This window comes from Apteryx rowi, unplaced genomic scaffold, assembly GCF_003343035.1.
Source record: "Apteryx rowi isolate R43461 unplaced genomic scaffold, aptRow1 scaffold_453, whole genome shotgun sequence".
NCBI lineage: Eukaryota > Metazoa > Chordata > Aves > Apterygiformes > Apterygidae > Apteryx > Apteryx rowi.
This window is the reverse complement of record NW_020450709.1, coordinates 458,200-481,797: the sequence shown is the minus strand read 5'-3', so window position 1 is coordinate 481,797 and position 23,598 is coordinate 458,200. Positions and strand designations below refer to the sequence as shown.

The window sequence follows — 23,598 nt, the reverse complement described above, 5'->3', positions numbered from 1 at the left end:
AGACACTTGATATACTAGCACAATAATATCTGCACATTCTTTTAAGAAGGCTATCACCTCAATATTTGTTTGGTTTCTGAATTGGTCTGTATATACTTCTAAGTTTCACAAGACAGAAACTATGTATGTCTAACTTGTCCAATACTTTTTTTTAAGATTTAACAACATAATTTTCTTTTTCTGCTTTCCTGCTCCATACACAATATATTACATACATGCCACATTCTTCAAGAAATGACTTTTGAAACTATCATATGGATTTAATCTGAGGAAATACTAATTGTCATACCTTTTTGCATTTGTAGCAAACATAATAAGCGTATCTGTTCATGGCATAGCCAGCTGGGTCATTATAAAATCTAACACCTGGTGTTGTGATGGCCTCACTTTTGTGCAACCCTTCATATTCCAATCTCATTAGAGCTTTTCTCCTTACATCTTCATAGAGTTCTTTGATTGGATCAAGCAAATCCTTTAATACTGTATGATTAATTTTGTTCTGAAACAAAGAAAAACAATTAGAATATCTTGTATCTTATTATGATAGCTGTAATAATTTGTATTATGGTAGAATACAAAAAACATAATAGATACCATAAAAACACAGTGCTCAGGCAATATTAGAATGAATGTTTCAAGAAAAGGCTGATATAGTACATACTTTACTTGCTGCAAAAACAGGAAACAGGAATGCTTTTTACAGGGCTTTTTGTAACATAAATTCATCAGCCCTTACAATAAACTGTAACAATCACAAAGGACACATGAAAGATTCACCATAGCACCCCAATATTCTGATCATATATTTTCTCTAATTTTATCCCTTTTCCACTTACTGCTCAGCAGTAAGAATAATACCTGGTAGTACTCTGTATCACATCTGTGTCATTTAACAATCAGGAGCTGTTGCCATAAATTACCAAAATATAGCATGAAAGAAAGAAAGAAAAAAACCAAAAAACCAACATGGCATGCAGGAATGGCTGACCGCTCACAAATTCAATATTCCTAGGTTTTCATGTCTTCTTTTTTCCAGCAGCTATCATATTCTTTCATTTACTGGAATTACGAATTTGTAGATTATAAGAGGAATTCTTAGCAATTTAAASTGAATTAAGTGTAGGTACATATATTCTTCAGCTGTGTCCTTCTCATACTGAAAAGTAAAGCATGTTTAAAAGCAGAGAACCCAGCTTTCCTGCTTGAGATAATATGAATGAAGATTAGTTCTTCCTTCCCTCCGCTCCCCATGCCTGCCTGTTGTGACCCAATCTTGAGAAGTTACAAACTGATGCTTCTAAGAATAGAAGAGTATTAAGATAATGTCTGCATTATGGTTACTTTTTAAGAGGAGCCTTACTTCAGGGAACAGTTAGGAGGTAAAAAGACACATTAGTGATACTCTTTCTTTAGTGACATGAGAAATTAAGGAAACAAGTGATGTATTCCTTATTTATTTCATAACAAACAATACGATTGATGGCAAAAAAAAATAGTATTAGATAACTCTCTTGACCTAGACAGTAAACATGTAGCTCATTTACCTTGCAAATAGGACAGGACATGAACCCAAAAGTTATCCTTGGCCCAAGCCATCTGTTTTCTAGTACTCGTTGACAGCATTGCAAATGAAATACATGGCTGCAGTCCAACTTYAGAAAAAGAACACGTATAAGTGAACACTGAAGTTTACATACATTACAGTGGTTAATGTATGTAATTATTTGCTTTTAAGTGGCAACATGTATCAAATCCACAATTAAATGATTTAAAAACCTGGAGGACCTCCATTTTCTTCTTAACAAAGAGAAAGAATATTAAATAGTCTTTAAAATCATAAGCTTTCCACTCCAAAACAACCAGTGGAAATACAAAATACATATGAAATATATCCACTAATCACTTCAGCTGTTTTTTGCATTTATAAAATACTTTATTTAAAGTAAATATAACAAACTAAAGTGATGCAATCTTCTTTCTTGAAATAGCGGTAATGACAGACAAAAAGCAAGCATTTCAATCAACTTTCATACTGTTACTTTCATACCATCTGTTTTGAAACTTTTAAGAGTATAACTCCAGGGACTTTATATTTTAAATTTTTCCACATTTAACATTACTACCATAGTATTCATCTCTTAAAAGGGGAAAAAAAGCTCAACCTGGATAGCTGGTGCTGCTGAAAGTGCTTCAGTAAAACAGATCATGCACATGTCATCAGCATCTTGTTTAAGAGTTGTAGCACTCTTATCACAACCATGCAAGCATGGCAAACAGTGCTCTTCATTCTTAACGCCTCCACACGGATGACCACATGGGTGTGTCTTGCTACAGGCAATTTTAGCATACTCCTAATAAAAGGAAATAATTGAATTAATCTTTTCCCCCTCCTCGAAGAAAAGGTTTGATATAGTGTTACTTTTTGAAGTATTGCCATTTCATGCAATGAAACTTAGGTGAGAGAATCGTGATAAATGTTGTCTATGTTACTCCAGATACTTGAGAGAAAACATTGCACCTTTTGTGTACTTCAAACAGAACCAATACCTTCACTTACTTATAATGTGTTACTCCTGAATGGCAATGGCCTAACAAAACCATAATTTATGTAAAGAAAACCTATTTTGGGGAAACACAACATAAACATCCTGTTTTAATGTAAAATCTCTTAATAATAGGGTATTCAACATACTAATATCATCTTTTTAAAATTGTAACATCTAATTAAAAATGCATCTCCTCACAYAATAATCACATAATGATCAGAAGCTGATGGAAAAACCTGGTCAAACAATCCCTAGTCTTAAATGTTCTGTGCTCGCATGATGTATACAGGCTGTTACTCAAATTACTTTTATCAAACTTTTCAATACACTAGACTTTATGTTGACAGTGTATATTTTACTTCATAACTGGAAGACTATTGTGAAACCTGAGATACTTTTGAAGATAATAATGAAAAGAAGCTACCCAGAATTTCATTTGAGAATTGGTGTTTGTAGTCTGTAATTAAACTGAACATTTACAAACTTATAAATATTGTAATTATATTGTAATATATTGTAACATAATATTCAAACCAAATTCAATATTAAAACCTTTTTCTTACAAGAGGTGTGATTTAAAATGGACTACTAGTATGAATAAGGTTTTCTCAAAATAAAAAATTATTTAGATCCTACAGCTCTTCTATCTTATGTAACTCACGATGATTGACATKTAGTAGTACACACCTGGCAATCGGTATCAGAACAAACGCTCCCCACTGCTGATAATTCTGTTCCGCTCCTACAACCACAGAAACGACATGCTTCAGAACTGCTAGTGGTCGGTTTGCCTATGACCCCAAAAAATAAACAAAAATGAAATTGTTGTAATGAAATATAAGTGCTTAATATTCTAACAACAAGACATATAAACAAAAATCACATAAAACAGACAAACAGTAACTGTTAAATTAAGCACAGGTAAWTCAGAAAGTCTAAAGTTATCTAAGACAATATACCTCTGCCTATTTTGAAAATACTTGTGATTATCATGTACCTTTTTATAATTTTTATAATTAAAAACACTGTTTAATTGGGTTTGGCAAATTAGCTACAGCCACTTATTAAAAACACGCTATAGTTTAGGATTYGTTCCTTCAAATATACCATCAATACAATAGTAAAGATGAAGATGAATTTGAGCTTCTGAATGTTAAGAACACGTCACAGAACTCACTGTTCTTCAGGGAAGACATTTATTTGTGGATGATGAAAATTACCATTAATTCTTGACAGAAAAAAAACTTCAAGAAATATGTATATATTCTTATTGACAAGACTAAAAGAGTAATAGGCAACTTAGCAACAGATAGAGAAGAGTGCTTCACGCTGACAGCCACACAATTTAAAATGCAGCTAAAACTGAGATGGAAAGTGGTTGGGCTTATATAGAACCTTCTTAGACCAAGAATTCAGTTCTTTTGACTGATCTTTAGACATCAACAATACAGACATCTACATCAGATGTAAACATCTTGTGATTTCTGTAGCTGAAGAAGGGAAATAAGGACTTTAGGGCAATTCATCAATCTTATTTTAGGCAACTATTTAGAGTGAGGTGACTTGATGCCCTAAAGTGTCCATATCTATCAACTACAAAGGGATGTCAGACAACCGTCATAGATGTGGATATCCACACTGTGGATCTACACAACTGGCCAGATAAATCCTATCTTCAATGTCCTACTTTGCTGGCAGCATTCTGCTTCAAATTTGTTGTACTTGTTCATCCCTCCTGAGTAGACCCTCTTTATTTTTCAATGTTCCAAGTACCATGTTATCACCGATCATSGAAAAACATTAAAATGTTTTATTTTTATTAACAAGCAACTATCAAAAGCATTGTCCTAAAGCAGGAGAAAACTCCAAATGTTGGGTTTTTTTGACAAATGCTCAGTAAGGTAAAAATATTCAGGATAAAGAGCAAGTAGCAGCACTTGTGTTTTACCTGTCTGTTCTCTAAACTCCACCATAGCCTTCATAGTTTTAGAATCTGCTAATGCCATCAGCCAGAAAAGTTTGGTCCTACCACAACCCTCATGAAGATCAACTTTGATAGCTTCTTCTTCTTCTTTGAATACCTGTCAGTTTAACCAAACAGATAATAAACAGTATCCTTATGTTATTTTTGTCACTGTCTCTTTGGATTTTCATCAGGCATTTTATAGATTCCATGTCTACTGCCATTTTCTTATACATTCCATAATTTGTACATACTGCAGAATGGATAAAAGCTGTGTAGCTTTTTGTTTTTACAGGTAAAAATATATAAAATTAACGCTTGAACTGACAGATCTGGGAACTAACAGGACTGGAAAGCAATAGTGCAACAATGCTAAGAAGAGAGCTGTACATTTTTTCCGACTAATTTACTGAATATAGAACTTGGAGTTCATAACTACCATTCAACTCACTCAGTAGGCCACAGCATGTTAAAAGCATAAGATAACATTAGAAGTATCTCCACATAACTGTGTTAGTAGTTTACCAAAGCAGCAGTGAAAATTATAAAGAATTTGCATCTAAATTAACTTTAGTTCTGTTAATACAAAATGAGATGACTGGGAGGAATCAGAGATAGTAAGATTAAGAAATAGCCAGGAGATTTCTATGAGCAAAAGTCAGAAAGCCAGGCTGATTAGTCATCAGATAAATCTGTCTGCATCATGCAGAAGATGGTTAATTCCAAGTTAAATATGTTTATTATTGTTTACCTTTTGCAGATTAAGAAAATATGTTAAGGTCTACTGGCTGAGTCAAATTACTTATAGTCAATTGCCTAGATACATGAAAACAGTTTTATACTACTGACACAATAATAGATTTTCATCCAGACACTTGGTTCATGCTAAGGTCCCATCCAGAGATGCTCTGTAACTTTCTTTGAAGCTTGGTATGACCCTGACAGATTAACTACCTGGTAGTGATCTTCAAGACAATATGAAGCTTCAATCTGAACATTTTTCTTTCTCATTTATTATCCATATAATACATCAAGCCATTTCATGTTATTGTCATGTGTAAATTCTTCATGTTTTCTCCTTTTAGTTACTCACTCTATTGTATGTTACAAGTAAGTTATTTTCTAGTTCATTATGTGAGCCTAGTTCTTTGGAACAGGTTACTTACAATTTTAGCATATACAGTGAATACTTTTAGCTAAAATCAGGAGACATTAAAAATTCCATAGTATCAAACAACTGCATGAAATCCTTAGTGGATTTTATGCGGTCCTTTCTTTTCCTCCTTTCCTAGGTTTTGAAGACAGTTCTGTTTTCATTAATTTCACCTGCAATGCAATAGAAGTTAGAATTGTCCTTGGTATGGATGTATAAACTCAATTTAAACTATTTTATTTGTATTAGAATCATGAAAAAACCCTAATTTCTTCAGGAAGGATTTTTATAAGCAGGTCATAAAAACTTACAGGCTGTCCTTTCCTGGAGGGGAGAAAATATAGTAAATGGTATGACAGAAGCTGGACATAGAAAAGGAAGCTAACAAAAGATAGCAGACAGTGAACATAACAGAATCTAAAATTTAAATTGAGGGGCTAGACATGAGAGATGTAAAGGTAAAGGTGGTAAATAAAGATTAAAAGTTTAAACATGCTTTTAGAGGTGAATAGCGAAGTCTGATAAATAGCTCTTTTGGACAGATTAAAGGAGAGATGTGAGAGCTTATGTGAGATAAGAATTACTTTTATCAACTGTAATCTGAACAGGCTATATGGGAGAAATCAGAAAAATAAATGAGACTAGACTATGATGTGACATGACAGGGAAGTAGACATATAAAATAGTCTTCTTAAGATGATAAAACTGGGAATTTTCAGAGGAGATTGCAAAGATTTTAGCTAAGAAATAGAAGAGAATAGATCCACATGCAACTTCAAGGCTGAGTCTGCATTACAAAAACTGAGGCACCAAGGAACAGACTTGTAGAGTGAAATCGTTGGTGCCAAGTATCTGATGTTTACCTCATACATGTTCTTTGCCCTAGTCTGATCCCTCGGACCAAATGCCCATTAGCAGTTGGAGGGCACTAGGTGTGTCCCTGGATCTATCATTTTCTTTAGTTTCACCTGAAAGGAATTCAGTTCATGCACTCCAGGACTTCTTTGTAATACGAATCAAAGCACAGTAAGCAGAGATGATCGGATCTGTTTCAAAAGCACATTCCTGATCCAAACTACAAATCTAACGTAGGTGCACTCAAAGACAGGAGTTTGAGGAATGATTTCTATTGAATCAACTTTATTAATGAGCTCTGTTATCCTAGCCTCTGTACAAAGGTAAGCAGTCATAGGGAATCAGTAAAATAAAGGATGACAAAAAACACAAAAGAGCATTAAAGGGTCAATAAAGAGGGAACGTTCAATAGTTTCAAAAGTAGCAGCATATTCAAGGTAGATCTTCAATGGAAAAAAGAAATGAGTGGCAATACCACAAGGAGAATGGAGTTTCAGGTTCAGAGGTGGAGGGGACAAAAGGGTAACAYAATAGAGCATTAATTGGAAAAGTACACAGCAAGTTATAAAAACCCATCTAAGTCATTTAGAGATGAAATACATTATGTCCCTAAAATAAACTAAAAGAAACTAGGAAATTTTCAAGCCTATTGATATGACAACACATTTCTGTGCAAAAGGAACCTAAAGATCATATATGAAAAGACTGACATAAAGGAACCAGTAGGAAAATCTGTTGTCAAGTGGTCTTCCTGGATATTAAAAAAAAATAAAAATGAAGGAGGTAACAAGCACTGACTCCATGTGATAGAAGAAATAAAGGAGATATAAAAAATCTACATGTATTTAGGAAAGGCTATGCTGTTCCTAGATTTTTCCTGAGAAATGTTTCTAAACAATGTTAGAATGAGAATGGAAAAAGTGATGTAGTATAAAAGTAATGTAGCATAAGTTCCCTAGAATTAGGGACTGCTACCTGATTTTGCAGTCTTCTTCAAAAGATGAAGGACAAGGAAATTTAACTAAAATGGAACAAAGAATCAAATGGAAGCTTATCTATCTCATCTCCAAAATAAAAAAGACGACTATTAGCAGATTTTGATTCTTGCTACTACCGTTTTCTGGGCTATTAACTGCGGAACTGCACACAATGTATGAAATACCTACAACATGATGTCATATATACTCTACCTGTCTCTGATGAGTTTTCGTTCGTCGATGGAGATGAAGGAATCGGTCACAATCTGTACACAAATTCCCACAGGCATTACATAAAATAATTGCAGCAGTTTCACCATCATCATGGTTATCACACATTGGCTGGAAAAAATGAAGAAATATAATGAAATAATTCTCTCTYTATTAAATCTCTTATTTCCTTTCAACATCTCTGTCTTTATTCTCTCCAAAAAATGATGCAAGAAAATCAATAAGGAGCAATAAAGAGTTTGCTTAGACTACTAATTGCATCTTTAGAATAATCAGTATCTAAACAATTATTCCTGGACCCAAAAAGCCCCACAGCACTACATCAGTTCTTCTGATTTTGCATGATGCAACAAAAACTTTTCTTCAACAACATATTTGAGAAATCATTTTCAAGTAGCTTGAGTTACTCAGAAAGATTTATGTGCTACCATGGGTTACAGGTATCTTAACAGAGAAGTTCAGAGATATGAATACTGAGATAAATCAACACACAAGGCATTTATCCTTAATTACTGTAATACAATATATTTACTCTGTTCAAGCACCTAATCAAAGCTGTAGGTCATCCATAATGCAGAKAGCAAACTTCAAAATCCACCATAAAATTTACTTATTCTATTGATATGAGATATTTTTAATTCAACACAGACCCCTAGGTTTTTCAATTAAAAATACCTGTACAAATAGGAGTTCAATGACTGTCTTCGATTATGCATATTTCTAAGAATGACTTTCCATTGTGCTCCCAAAACATGTGGTTTCCATGATATTGTTCACGCAACTTAGATCAGAACCCTTTCAACAGCATTCCCAGTAGGGGAAACACACAAATCACCTCAAAATTTGAATACCCTGCTATGCAATAGGATTGGGGGATTTCAGACTGGGTTCAGCAGCTCACATCCCTGCTTGCCTACACCTTGGCTGCTCCTCTGAGGTTTCCACTCATCCAGGTTACAAGCCCAGATTTCTGTCTTCTTCCTTCTTGCCTACAAACTAGACCTCTATTACAGCTCTCTAATCCCCTACTGCTTGGCTCTGTGGAAGGATACAGGCAGCCTAAGGCAATGGAGCACTCTTTCTGGGGAAACAAGGACAGATGAAATGGGTTCATTCTGGTTTCATAAAGTCTTTTTTACTATGGAAACCACATTTCTAGTTCAGTTATTTAAGTAGTTAACAAAAATCCCTAGCACAGACCTATCCTAAAATGGGGTTCATTCCATCTGAATTAAATCAGCATAAAGCCTACAGGGTCCTTATTTAATTTACTGGAGTTGCTGTTTCAACCTCTCCATAGAAGGCCTGACAGGTGTTACCACATTGGGATTTTTGAGCCCTTCTTCACTACCACTAGGAGAGATCTCRATTCATTCAGTTTTGAGGTGGATCTATGAGTTTTTAAAGTGAGCACAGCTAAAAACACCAACCAGGCTTTCAATTTCTAAAGCTGTTTCATTAAATGATACATTGAAACAAAGTTGACCTTTTAGGTAAAAAACTCAGAACTGCTGGGAAGCCAGAATTTAAAGATAAAAAATAAATCTTTCTGTGCTCAGAGTCTGGCAGAGACTGTTCCAGGCTTCAGGTTTTCTCTTAGTTGAGCAACTTTCTGTAGCTGATTTGCAACAAGCTCTACAGAAGTCCTTTGACTTTCTAGAAGAAGTCTCCTTTTTTTTAATCACCTCAGAGACCTTTGGGTCTGCTTCCTTCACTCAGCAAAGTTTTAGTCTTTGCTCTTGCTGCAGCTCTCTCTAGCTATGTCTCCTATATTCTCTTTCTGTTTGCATTAAATTGCTTCAGAGGTGTCTTCTTTCTAAGCAAACTCAGTTGCCAGCAGGAAGGCACAATCTTCCTTTGCCTTCCCCAGGGATCTACCTAACCCAAGCTATAGAGAGACCAACTTCATTATTTTGCTCTTTCCTGATTCACGTTAAAAAAAAAAAAAAGCTTCATGATACTGAAAAATGTGGACAGCAACTCCATCTATCCATCCATCATATTTCAGATTAAATCACAAATCCTCTAGGTGAATGTTGTATGTTTACTATATTCAGCTTGTTTATTCAGTTAGAAAGTCCTTCTTTCTCTTCAGGGTAATCACTCTCTCACCCAGGTCTGGAAGAGGAAGCTAAATCATGGAGAAAGGAAAGCTCTTGCAGACCACAAAAGAATTGAATCTTAAGATTACAGTACAGATGAATAACATTATTATGTCATAGGGATCCAGACAGAAAGGAAGAAGCTCTGATAGAGGGTATTGTATTAACCAGTCAATCTATGCTCAAAATACATCCTATGGGTGTTAGAAAGGCCATGCTCCATTTGGGATACCAGTGGAATCGCTACCCTATTATTGTTTTAAGTTGGGATTTTCATTTTCTGAGCTGTGTGTGTGTGTAGAACACAGGTATTTCAAACATGTATGTGCCATTCCCATGAGGGACAAAAGGGAATAATAAAGTTAGGCCAAGTCAACTTTTCCTTATTGCTTGTTCTAAATTCTTTGACCACTGAGTAAATTAAAATAGATAAAAAGGATATGAATTTCAGTCTCACCATCTGTTTCTGCTGTCCATCTTTTCCCATCCATCTTCCTGAGGACAGTCTATCAACATGATCCTGATCAAGCACACAGAGGGATGCTAGGGCCAACCACAGCTATTGAAAGGGAAGGTAGAATTAAATGTTTTAGACATACTAAATAAAAAAMCCCAAATACTAAAAATATAAACTTTGGCAGATAAGAACAGCATTTTTGGGGGCTACCTTTCTTCYTGCAAGTATGTCACTTTATGGTCATAAACATGCTAGTTATCATACAAAGGAGAAACAGTAAAGCAGTATCAACCATACCATATTAYAGAGAAATATGGCAAATACAGGAAATCATTAACACTTGCATGTCATTCCCAAACCTTGYAGGCTTTGCGAGAAGAAGACGACGACAACGAAGGAAACAGTCCCAAAAAGTAGCTTTAGCCCAGTGAGACTGGGTTCCCTATGTTCTCTCCTGACTGCACAAGACATCTGAGATTGTCTGGAAAAGAGCTCTGAACTAAATAGCCTTCAGAGGAAGCTTCCCTCTCTCCACTGACTACAGCGAAAGCCTAAGGAGATTCCCTACATGAGGCTAACTAAATTCTTGTCAGTAGGCCTACAAACCAGGCTGAAATGTACTCAACAATTGCATTTTGCAATGGCAGATCAGAGGCTGAAAAACTCTACTGGACTGCCAAAAAAAAAAAAAAGGCAACTCCATGATAAAACTAATAAAGCTCAGTCACCAGGAGAGCTAGCATGATGTTCAGGGATACTTTAGGTCCTGACTAAACTAACACAGTGACAGCTGTAGTTGGTACTCTTCTGAGATGGTGTCTTCCAAATAGCAGAGAACACATGAGTAAGGAGATAAAACAGACAGTTGACACAGCCTTTTAAGACGGAAAAAATAATGAGTATCAAATGCTTATAACCATTGCAAACTTCTTCTTTTACACATAATTATTAAGTGTAATTATATGTTTGACAAGCCAAAATCTGTACCCCCTACAGTGGTAGGAATGTCATAATTTAAAAGCAACCTGTTGAGGTTAAGTCAGTCCCAGTTTCCAGAAAATGTAATGAAAGAGAGAAAAAGAGAAAGAGAAAAAACTAAGGTAAATAAATAATTTGCTCTTTCTGCATCTTTGCAATTAACTAGTGTAAAACCTAGTAAAGTTCTTACTCTAGTTGTTGCGATGCATCTCACTGGCGATCTGTATTCTTCTTCCATTTTGGTCAGAGCTATGATGGTTTCAGCAATAGCATTCTTTGTTACACGGGACCAAGCTTCTGACAGGTGACCCTGTTAAAGAGGAAACTATATATAAATGTCTAAAACTCAATTTATTACAGTGTTCCCTTTAAAATATTAAGAAGAACTAACATTGTAATTAGCTGCTACAAGCACAGTTAGGTTAGGATCTCAGGTTAGAACAGAAAAAGTAAGGGATGACCTTGGCAAATCAGGTATTTTCAAATCAGACAGACCTGCTGAAATTCACCCTCAAATTCCTATAAATAACTATATATTTATTCCAAGTAGAATGGCTTAAACAAAAGAATTGAAGACCCACACTGACATATCCAACAGCTAGGCACTATAGCAAAACTCTTAGATATGTGGGAGACACTGACTACACTGGCAACACCCCTTAAAAAAAATAGTCCTGAAGAAGTTAACCCCGCTCAGTTCTTTCCTAATGTACGGTGCATCCTGTAAACTGAATGAAGTGGGCAGCCTAAGGAAAACATATGGGCATATATGTATAAGGGTCACCACGTTAATCCTGGCATTTACTGTCTTCTGAGTACTTATCTTTGCAGATGCCATGTTTTCAGTCCTATTTTTCAATTTGCAATTTCCTAGAATGTTGAAAAAGCAAAGAGAAAAATAATCTATCACGTGGAGTCACAGTGGTAGCAACAACAGACCTTTCCACTCCAGCCAGTGGAGCAACTGAAGGTAAGAATAAGTCATCATCTTATCCATGGACCAGCATGGCTGAGGGATGAGACATACTTTAATAATAACTGTTAACTAAAGATGAATTGTGAGATTCTGAAATCTTGTGGTCACAATCAAGAGTAGCAATTGCAGGGAATTCCCACTCTGGCTCAGCAACTTTGGGAAGRGATCTCTTTAATTTAAATATAGTGAATGCTTTAGAAAATACAGCTTCAAATTTGAACGTGTATCTGCTGAACATGCTGAAACAGAGCTTTCAAAGGGTAATCAGAGAGGAAAAACTGGGTGATTTAKATCATTTGACTGAAATAGGTGTAGAATTAAAAAGTACAAAACCCCACCAAACTACTTTCCCTCTTCTCCTAATAAACATACACAAAGCCTATTTTTTCCCTGATATTATTTGGGGGAAATAGTGGAATCATTTTTCATCAAATTCTTCTGCCAGAAAAACTTGTCTGAAGCAGATACACCCATGGAAAATTTTAGCCCAGATGATGAAACTAATAAACAACTATAAATGTAGATTTCAGTAAGACTGAAAGAAGCTAATCTTAACAAGAAATTCCACATATAAAAACTCCATATAATTTTGTCAAAAAAACACTTTTATCTTACTTCACAGACACTTTTTTTTAGTTGGAGTTCTGAGTGCTCAAGACTCTAAAAATCAGGCTTCTAAGTTAATAATGTAGAAAACAACACCGAATTTTTGGTTCCAGTGACTCATCCAAAAACTTATTTGAATACTGGATAAATATTTAGCAGAGTCAGAAACAGAACTCAATTACTACTGCTCCTAGGCCTGGACTCTACCCAAAAGATTAGACCTTTTTTCTTCTGGATGCTCACTCACCTTTAACAGCTCAACCCAGTACTGACTGTAATAGAGATTAATGAAAAAAACGTATTCTTTGTTAACAGAAGTATTTGAATATCMCCCACACATTCAGAAGACAGAAACTTACTGCTGCCATGTCTTTAATCAGTTTGATAATGATCTCTGAAATCTGTGTAGGTGTTGAACCCTTCATCCACCAGTGGCTTTCACCTCGCCGAATATAGCTACAAAAGGATATATTATAGTACATGAAATAAACACAAATATTTAGTTACTATTTGTCAAAATCTACCACAAATATAGCACACATTCAGCATACAGTAGTTTGTATCAAACACTGTAATAACTGCTGACTCATACTGTCAAAAAAGTGTTACGTAAATTTTACAGTTTATAAAACAAAGACTATAAAAGACAAAGAATATAACTGACACGTGTTTCTTTTACGCCTTTAGCTTAATATAATCTTTTTTAACAAACCTGGAATTGAAAATCATTGGAAGTGTGACTGTAGTAACTCCTTTGCCTGCGGTAGTGCCAGCTGTCCCAGTGATAGTAGTTCCTTTGGCTTTTAGCTGTACAGTGAGAGCTTTGGCAATGCATCCCAAAAACATGTCCAAGATACCCAGTTTATTCCAATCTCCTTTTTCTGTTGAGTGAATGATATCACTTATATCTGCTGGTGGAAGGGACTTCACGCCTATGATACTGGCCAGGCGACTAGGGGTTACCTCAGGCAAAACACGTCTTAGTAATGATGTTACCTAGAAAAAGAATCAAAACACCAAAACTCTTAGCAGGACAGCTGGAATTTTCAAGCAAAATCAAATAAAATCCTTTTCCTTCTTCATAGACTATTTCTGTGAGAAGGAATGAAGCTACTTTCTAAATTTAAATCATACCTGTAAGAAGTTTCTATCTTGCTTTGAAGTGCAATATATACTCAGTTCTAGTTTATTTGCTATTAATATACTGAGATAAGGCCTAACATTTCAGGACCAATCTCACTTGAGCAACACTTGACTTTAATATAGTAATAAAAATATGCTTGGTACTGTCCTTATAATAGCAGTCACACAGATGTTTGGACAACTTTGATTTGTTTGCACATTACAGACATACTCACTTTGCATGTAATCTTTAGATGATGGAAAATCCATGGCAGAACAGTGAAAGACCACTTTAGGACTTTTTAAAATAGAAAATACCTGCCTCTAAAGAATGAGAAGCATGATACTCTTCTCCCTCTCCCTTAGCTTTCCTTGAGACATTTTAACTGTTTTTTTTGAAAAGAAAATTGGTGTCCATTGCTGTGGAACTAACAGGAGCCATCTTGAAAGGATACACTTCAACCTCACCAACTGGTGGAATGGGGATAGAATTGGACATGCCAAGCAAGGTTTGGTCCAAAGCAAGATGTATGGAAGTTTAAGGGGAACATTTTATATCTGATTTTTCAAGCCTTCAATGTTCTTTTGAAAAAGTGTTTACATTTTAAGAAAACCCCCAGCATTTTGCATATCTACAATGAATCAGAAATGCCAAGAGGGGAAGACAGCTTGAGACAAGACTTTCTAATAGTCCAGAAAATTGGAAAAGAAATGTAGAAAGCATGGATATGAAAACTCCTGAAAAAGTAACCAAAAATCCACACAGAGAAGGCATACCAACTAGTAACAGCCAGCTACTGCATAACTGTACTAAAGGGAATAATTTAAATATATCTATATGTATGTGATATTATGTGCATAGAAATACACACATACACAGAAAACATTCAAGTTCAGAAGTGAACATGGACATTAAAGCTCTGCCTGGGGGCACTGCCAGTAGAAAGGAAGCATCCACACTACTCATATCCTGAGTGTAAGATATAAAGATTTTTAGGACACGTGGCAGATGAAAAATGCACACTGCTAATCAAAAGCCTCTGATCTAAACAGCACAGGCTATGTGGGCCTTATGTATGTATAAGACGAAATACTCAACTCTGAATTTTTGGGTCCTGTCCACTTGACAGACATTTCAACCCTGCTCTGCTCTCTCAAGGTCTACTCTAAACCAGTGAAGGCTCTGCTGCAAATTACTATTTAAAATCTCCAATTGCTGCATTAAAATATATGGTTTAAATAAAAACAAGGAAAACAATAAAAAGGCAATATGGTAATATTCAATTTGCCTGTAATGAACACAACCTAGTTCTAGTTAAATGTATGGTTTAATGTATTTACATATCAAGTAAATAGTATTAATTTTATGACCAAGCTATTAAGACTCTTCAGGAGTCTTAATTCTTCTGTTCCCTAAATGCAAGTTGTGCCACCTAGTTTTGCAATTAATCCATTTTTTTATTTTAAAACTTAATTTAAAAAAGGAAAAATTTAAAAAATGCAATTATTTAATACTAGAAGCTAAATAACTAGTAATTTTGCATCTCAGAATAAAGTAATAGTTCTAATTCTGGCGGAATAATTTTTATGACATCGATCTAAAAGCAGCACATATTTGTTTACACTGAAAGGGCTAAACTTTAACAGGTTGTTTTTTCTCTTAAATGTAATAGGTTGAAATTTGAGATATGCTGATGAGCAAAAAAAGGTAAAAAACTGCAAAGACATCAGGATCTATTTTTCTCCTAGTGTTTCCAACAGTATATTGCTTCTAGTTTTGATGTTTTGGCAGGACAATCATTAATTATCCCATAACTTTAGCTGCTACTGCACCTTGAGGCCAGACATGAAGGAAGTGCAGAAACATTAAAAGGGTAAGAATTAATGACGGCCTCCTCAAAGCATACAGATATTTACATTTGAAGCATATGCTGCACTTATCTAAAGGGTAATAACTGCGTAGCTCTCTTGGGCGCCTTCCCCATAGTGAACTGGCACAAGATCGTACTAAAAAATGAGCAATCACCTCGCTAACTCCTTCCACACCTGAAAACTGAACAGCTTTTTCTACCGAATTATTTGTAATAAATAAATAAACCAGCTTTCAAACTTCACACATTTGAGAAATGGGGAAGTAACAGCTCTGATATTTAAAGGAGTAAGATAGAGTCTATGACAAATAATGTTTCAGATGCTCATAACTTTCTATTTGGCCTCTACTCATGACTGCAATACCAAAATAAACTGCTTTATTTACAATTCTTCCCAACTTGGAACAGTCTGTAATTGATTGTGATAACATTTTTGAAGTGACAACCTGAAACTACATTTCACAAAAGATAATTTCAGGTACATAGTATACTATCGAGAACACAATTATATGATTTTAAAGACTTTTTCCTAGGAATACCAAGATAGGAGAGGAACAGCTAGCTCTCACCTGTCTCTGCACCCTGGGAGAAGCCGTATGTAGTAAGGAGAAGAGATCCTGGAGCAGGGTCAGCTGCTGAGCCAGGTACTGCCGGCCCACGTTGGAACCGCTCAGTGCCAGCACCATTGACAGCAGCTCAAAGCAGTAAGCGTCAGAAGAAGCATCTTCGTCGTTCGGCTGCGAGTTGGCGTTCTCTTTGCTGGAGATGGCGTGCTCCCATTCCTCACGCACACGCGTTGCTTCCATTCGGATGGCCTGAACTATGTGAGCACACACCTATCCAAACAGAATCCAAATACACAGTAACACGTTAAAACTTTTAGAAAGTGAAAAAGATTGCATTTTAAATATTCTCATGACTGTGACAAAACCAGAAGGCCTATGAAATTTGGTCTGTACTTAAATTACTTTTCTACATAAATTCAAATTTAGAATATTTAGATTTAACACTGAATTTCCTCATCTTCATTCTGAAAACTTTCATTGAATTAAATCTTTTTTAAGTACCTGCCTTTTAATTTGCTTTTTACRTAAGATTCCGATAAAAATAAAAAAGAACAGAAAGAAGTACATCTAGTCAACGCAGTCAAAAGAAAAGTACTCATTAGAACTACTTACAGTCTCTTGTAGAGTCTACTAGTTAGGAAGTTCAAGAGATTTTAGAAAGCATGTTTTCATATCAAGCATGTTAAAAAGGATATTTAAAAGATTTTAAAGYTTGTACAGATGTGTGTCAAGAAAAGTTAGAGGAATAAGACATGATGTAGAATCTACTAAAATTCAAAGGGAATCTAATTCCTCTTGTATTGTCATGAAAATCTTTGTTTGTCTCCTGATAGGTGTTATAAAAATAACATAAAAGGATGCTCTATTTGATATATTAAAAAATATTTAAAAAATCAAAAACGTACTTTGTAACTACCACTTTTTATTGAGAAAGACAAAGATAAGTAATTAAAACAACAAATCCAAGCTGTTACTGACTATGCAGAAAGGAATTATTTAATAATATACTGATTCCCTTTTTAGTCCTGTACTGTATCAAACCTAAATACTTTAATGGCAGAAATGGGGAGAAAAGGTGTTTGAAGAAAGAATCTAAATTCTGTAACTGAATCTCTCCTGGTCTATTGTCAGGGGACTATTATCAGCAAACACGAATGAGTACCATTTACAACTCAGTTCTATATCATTTTGAATTGAGGCTAACAGAACATTTTTTATCCTATTAAAATGGATTTTTTTTTCAGTATCAGTTTCATCAGATTTTTCACATAAACCCACCCACATACATAATTTAAAACATAAACCAAACTTTGATGATAGAGAACAACAGAAATTCYAACTGAAAATGTCAAATAAAAGGTTTTATATTTACTGAAAAAGAGCATACTTATTACAATACACAAAAAATTTAAGCATCAAAGCATTTAAGAATGAACAAACCTGCTTCTGTAAATTTGTCAGTTTGCTCCGGCTGAATATGATCCCTACCATGTGCTCTTTCAGGTCTGCATCTGACGTTGCCTTTATAAAAAGGATAGTCAATGTTATATCACAAGTTTCAAGAACATTTCCTAATTGCTGTAGCAATTAATATGAAATATCAACAAACTTTGTTCTAAAAGTCTGCAGCTTTTGGTGACATAGAAAAAAGATATATTAGCAAGATCAATATAATTATGGTTAATAATACATCTTAGATGCATTTCTTTTCTTCCTGTTTTATAAGACATGAAGTTGGAGGATGAGAAAAAATAATAAAGCATAACAAATGCAGTATAGTTACCCAAGATACAGCTTCTCTGTGCAGCTGAATACACTTACTGACTGAAGTCTTTATAAAGCAGTGTATAAAATATACTTTCCAGTTTATATATTTAAATGGTTCTCAAAATTGAGAAACACAGTAAGTGTAAACATTTTTAAAAATTCTATGTGCTGTGAAAAAGGCAAAAAAACGCTGTCAGGAATTTACAGTGACTGTTAGAAGTTATCCAAAGTTTTTTTGTTTATTTTTGCCATTATTGTCTGGCAGCAGCTGTTGAGAAGATATGAGACTAAGAAACATGTAGCAATAGTGTCAAATTTCTATTTTAAAGATCACATAGGAATTCCCTGGGTCATAACAGATTTAATCTTTCCAAGACATTTTTGTTGTATTAGAAATCAAAAGAGGGCTCAAGGCAGACAGTGTGAGCTTTCTATGATAGCAGTGGCTGAAATTCCTAATTTGTACACTTTTGTTTTAGAGGTGTAAGATAARTGAATGACAACTGAATGACAGATAGGTAAGCTTTTTAAAATTTTGACTCAATAAAACTTTCTGTACACAAAAATCCATTTTGATTAGATGATGGTAAAGAGGCTTTTTATTTTTCAATTGTATCCTACTAAAGGGATGAGCTATGTAGAATATTCTGGCACAATATACCAGAAAGCATATTGTTTACAGAGGGATGATTTGGATGCCTTAATTTGTAAAACATCACTCTACTATCCTCACTAGAGAATGCAAAAAATTATATTCAGCAACTGATTTTAGCCAAGACAAGTTTCCAAGGGAATAATGGGTAGTTTCTCAAATTCAGAATTATCTGCATGCTAAGTTTCAAAGTAGTAATGCAAAACAAAGTGACTTTATACTTCAGGCAGAATGAAAACGTTAAGTCAATCCTGTTAAGATGATCACTAACAGCTATTATAAAAATATTTTTCAGTACATAAAGAAAAAATGTTTGGAGATTTTATTCTTCTAAAYATGGTAGACTGCTTATTATGAAATGTATATACTGAAAAACAGGAATGAGAAGGCTTGCAGAAGGTCCTCACAGTTCTGAATAACTGGCCATCAAGATGACATTCAAAACCAGTAAATACAAAGAAATGAAGATTGCAGAACAAACAAATCAGATGGCAGAACAAACAAATCAGAGAGTAACGTCATTTTGGTCATCCCATTTCTAAAAACTCATCAGAGAGCTAAAAAAGGTGCAGAAGAAAATGTGACAAGATAGATTAGGTGAGTGGCATGACTTTTATATGAACAGAAACTGAAGAGACTAAGGCTGAGCTTGAAGAAGACATCACTGAAGGGGAGGACCTTACAGAGGTCTTAAGAGCCCTCTACAAAAAATGACATCTTGAAATGAAAAATAAAGGCCATATGAAAAGTAAGTGGCAAAGGTAAGTACAGGAAAAATATAATATAAGAACCAGGAAACATAATTAAATTATCACACAGGAGGTGTAAAATGACAAAAACACACTCTTCCAAAATGAATAATTAAATCACAGAAATTATTGCCACAAGGTACTAGGTAAGGCAAAAGCATAAATGAACTGAAAAAATAAATTATGTTCTTTGAGGACCATTCAATTTTGGCTATTAAACATGATGGTCAACATACAGCCACTGGTTCAGGAACACTTCYTAAACTACTGCTTACTGAAAGACAGGAGAGTACACTAGGGAAAGGATACTGGTGCTGTTTCTTACACATTTTTCCCAAACATCAGCAGAGCCACTAGCCTCTCTTGAGAGACAAGATTCTGGGAAAGAGGGACTTCTGGATTGATCATTATTGCAGTTAAGTTCTTCTGTAATTGTTGACATAATTTGCACTACCATTGCTACAATGTTTCCACTAAATGCATATGGCCCAATTCAAATCTGCTAATGAAAATTATCAATGACAATTTTTTAATAATATGTAATGGTGACATTGGAATGGTGACATTTTACTACTGTTTTGATCTGAAAATTATGTAGCTTAAAGACATAGGACAAATGCTGAAAATTATCCTGAATAATTTTTGCAGCAAAGTAATACTGATAGAATACAAATAAATACATTGTGTACTTTTTCTTCTCCTTCTGGGGAAGACAACAGTGCTTTTTCTTCTTGTTCTGGGGTTGGCTCAGCATCTCCAGAGATGAGTTTTCCAAATACCTGGAAGGAAGATAGGGACGATTAGCTCAGAGAAACTCATGGAGACATGACATTTTGCATCAAAATATAAAGCATCAGAAGTTAAAAAATTATAGTAACTTTCATTTAATTATATTAATAGTAACTTTAACTTTTCACTGTATAATACAGTGGCAAAATCACACCTGGGATGTAATAAGTCTGAATACTCGCAGTGTCTCAGATTCACAGTTTCTTTGCTGAGCTACACTTGCAGAAATCTGGCCTGCTATTTTAATGCTTTCACCATCTTTCCATCCAAGAATTTTCACTTGTCGAACTCTTAATGTGTTCTCTGGACCCTTCAATTCAATTTTGATGATGTGATTATCACCTCCAGGAAGTTCACTTGTTACCCAGCCAATATGTCTTGAATCCAAGTCTACCTATTAAACAGGAATATAAAGATGCGAACTGACAACACAATATCAAAAAATTAATTCACCTACATCCAAAACAAACCCACTATATACCTGTGGACCAATATACCATTTGCTATAAAATTGTCATTCTGAACAGTAAGACTACTAACATGTTTAATTCTAAAAGTACTAAACTTCATGAATTAAGATAAGGATCCTTAGATTTAAATAAAAAGACATATAGCCTTTTATTTTTTGTTCATTTCTAAAGCCTATTAAAAATAGTGGGCTAACAATCCCTTTTATTGTCTAATGCACAGGTTACATATTCACAAACCATTTTGAATTGATGTTTGCTCACTAATACATATTAAAAAAACACATAATTTACCTCAAACATAACACACAGTTATCACTACTTGAATTATACCACCCTATGCACATACACCCTGTAAAAGAATCTTAACTTTATGGAAGTAAATGTCTGATCTCCTTTTTAAGAAAGGCAGGACTTAATAATTGTAAAAAAGACATGAACTGCATCAAATTATATTTATGTTTATTTTACAATCAATATGAATGAAAAAAAAATGAAATTAATGTTAATAGGATCAAAACTGCAAGGTCAATACTGAAAAATAAAAAGTGACGGCACAATGCCTCATGCTGCTGCTCAAAGCAACTTGTGTGGGCCTAAATTACAATTGGTCCTGTGTTCTCTCTCGCTTCTTGYGGGGCCCAAACACTATTGATAATAAAGCTATTATTTGTTCTTCTCTCATTTTTACCGTAATTCTCAGTGTCTGCACTGAACTGTACTGCTTGCGGACAAGACTGTTTTTTACTTTTTTAATATCACGAAACAGAAGGTATATGATGCATGAGTTAGGGTGTAGCGTGCGAGTGTGTTTGAAGACAAAAATCCTGTTGGAAAAGTGTAGGACRACTGTGTAAGCAAGGAGGAAGCAAAGCTCAGGGAAGTCCTACCTATCTTCTGGGAGTGAACCACCCATGGAAAATGCCTAAGCCTTGTGTTTGAGAAGACAYAAACAAAGCCAGGGAGTGAACTAGCAGTTAAACTGTACGAATGACCAGGAGTCAAGTGTCTGAGCTCTGCCTTGGCCTTTATTTATTTAATGGGATAGGCAGACATACCAAGTCTACTCACACACCCAGAAAAATGCTACTTACACTACAGTTGCTGTGATTCTCCAAGAGATTGRGTGTATGTGTGTAAATATCTATCTATATATATCCACAGATACATATACTCATACATTTTAGATCTGTCTACATATATATACATACACACTTCATTGTTTAGCACGAATCCACTGTGCCAAAGTTTACTTTTGTCTGGTTTGTAATGCTTTTTGGAGCTGCATTTATGTCCTTTGAGGACACAGAAGGCAGAGGAAAAGCAAACCACCTCCCTGTAATTTTCACTATAGAGAATTTTTGCATTATCAGATGCTATCACAATAAAGTGGAAAAGCTGCGAGTCACCTAAAGACAATGTTTCCTCTTGAAAGACTTTACCATTGGCTGTCAATAAGCCAAATGATAAAGTTCTGAGCCCAAAATGGCAACTGACCATTTGAAACCTTAATATCTTTGATGGGACATATTGATTTCAAAGTATGAAACATTGTTTTGGGTTTAAAAAAGACATATATCTATCATTTGATTTAGGAACAGAACACTCAAGACTGAATTCCATTATGAATGCAAGCCTCTGGACAAAAGTCTTTAGCTACCTGAAGCTGAGAACTAAAAATGGCAAGGAAAAATGTGTATTATAAATACGCATTAGAAAATCTATCCTGAAAAACCTCAGGCTGAAGGCAAATTTTTTATTGTCTCCTCCATATAGTGTTGAACTTCTGCTGACTCTTAAGCTGCATTTCTCTAAAGGAAACTGAAGAGGTAGATAAAAAGGAAATGACAGTGCAACACTGATGAGTTGCACATCTGAGTATCTAAAAATACTTAATACCACTCTATGCAATTGTTTTGGGCATATTATGTGAAAGAACACCCCTAAAAGAAACCAGATGGTCTACTGGACTTGTAAAACACAACTTAAATAGTCTGTTCAGAAAATTTGCCATGCAATGCCTTATTCTTTCAGCTCTAGTAAAGAAAAATCTAAGGAACATTTTAAATGACCCTATACTGCTTCAGTAAAAGGGTAAAAGCTTGACTGATATTTGGTATGTGTAATGACTGAATTCTGTCACTAATAAAACAGTATTTTCCATGGATATTACGATGCAAAGCATTTTGATGTTTATCATAATAAACAGAAACTATTTGCTCAAAAAAACCATGCTAAATGCAGCCAAAAAATGACTGCAATTTTTACACCTGTCAACTGTTAAAATGGTTTACCTGCTTTATTCTGCAGAGATCTTCTACTGCCTTGCCAGTTAGGAAAGTCATCGAAGTCACTTTGTTCTGCAACAGACAAACGAAACAAGAAAGAAATACTTTAACTGTGCAGATGAGGATCATTTTGGTGATTTCTTCCATATTAAGAGAGTGCATACATAAAAGAGAGACAAACTGTATTATTAAGAAAATAAATTTAAGTGATCAATACCAAGGACAACAAAGAATTCCAAAGTGTAACTCTCCAAAAAATAAAAATATATATTCTTCTCTTTGTATTAAAAGCTGTAGTTGAAATAAAGGTATATTTGCAACATTACTGTATAGATCTATCAGTAAAGGTAATGTAATAAGTGAAAAGGTCTTTTCCTTCTGGCAAGATGATATAATTCCGGGATATCCCACTATGGCCTGCTGGCATTATTATGATACCTCAAGTTAGTTAAATTAAACTAAGCACGTTATAATCTCCCCTAC

General features: G+C 34.7%; 1 protein-coding gene across 28 annotated transcripts in view; it reads right to left on the bottom strand.

Annotated features, from left to right (window-relative positions):
• Positions 1 to 23,598, bottom strand: part of MYCBP2 (MYC binding protein 2, E3 ubiquitin protein ligase) — a 218,474-nt gene that overhangs the window by 4,369 nt on the left and 190,507 nt on the right. For 21 of the 28 annotated variants that reach the window (XM_026077432.1, XM_026077441.1, XM_026077435.1 and 18 more), the window contains 15 exons: positions 23,122 to 23,187; positions 20,515 to 20,754; positions 20,252 to 20,350; positions 17,844 to 17,924; positions 16,407 to 16,673; positions 13,557 to 13,840; positions 13,204 to 13,300; positions 11,453 to 11,572; positions 10,285 to 10,386; positions 7,708 to 7,836; positions 4,495 to 4,627; positions 3,234 to 3,337; positions 2,163 to 2,351; positions 1,545 to 1,652; positions 290 to 499 (listed from right to left, as the gene is read on the bottom strand). In XM_026077432.1, the coding sequence (XP_025933217.1) occupies positions 290 to 499; positions 1,545 to 1,652; positions 2,163 to 2,351; positions 3,234 to 3,337; positions 4,495 to 4,627; positions 7,708 to 7,836; positions 10,285 to 10,386; positions 11,453 to 11,572; positions 13,204 to 13,300; positions 13,557 to 13,840; positions 16,407 to 16,673; positions 17,844 to 17,924; positions 20,252 to 20,350; positions 20,515 to 20,754; positions 23,122 to 23,187 (2,229 nt within the window). Of the gene's footprint in view, positions 1 to 289; positions 500 to 1,544; positions 1,653 to 2,162; positions 2,352 to 3,233; positions 3,338 to 4,494; positions 4,628 to 4,647; positions 5,836 to 7,707; positions 7,837 to 10,284; positions 10,387 to 11,452; positions 11,576 to 12,085; positions 12,133 to 13,203; positions 13,301 to 13,556; positions 13,841 to 16,406; positions 16,674 to 17,843; positions 17,925 to 20,251; positions 20,351 to 20,514; positions 20,755 to 23,121; positions 23,188 to 23,598 lie in introns of those variants that run through there. The other 7 variants (XM_026077434.1, XM_026077461.1, XM_026077451.1 and 4 more) reach the window with 6 other exon arrangements.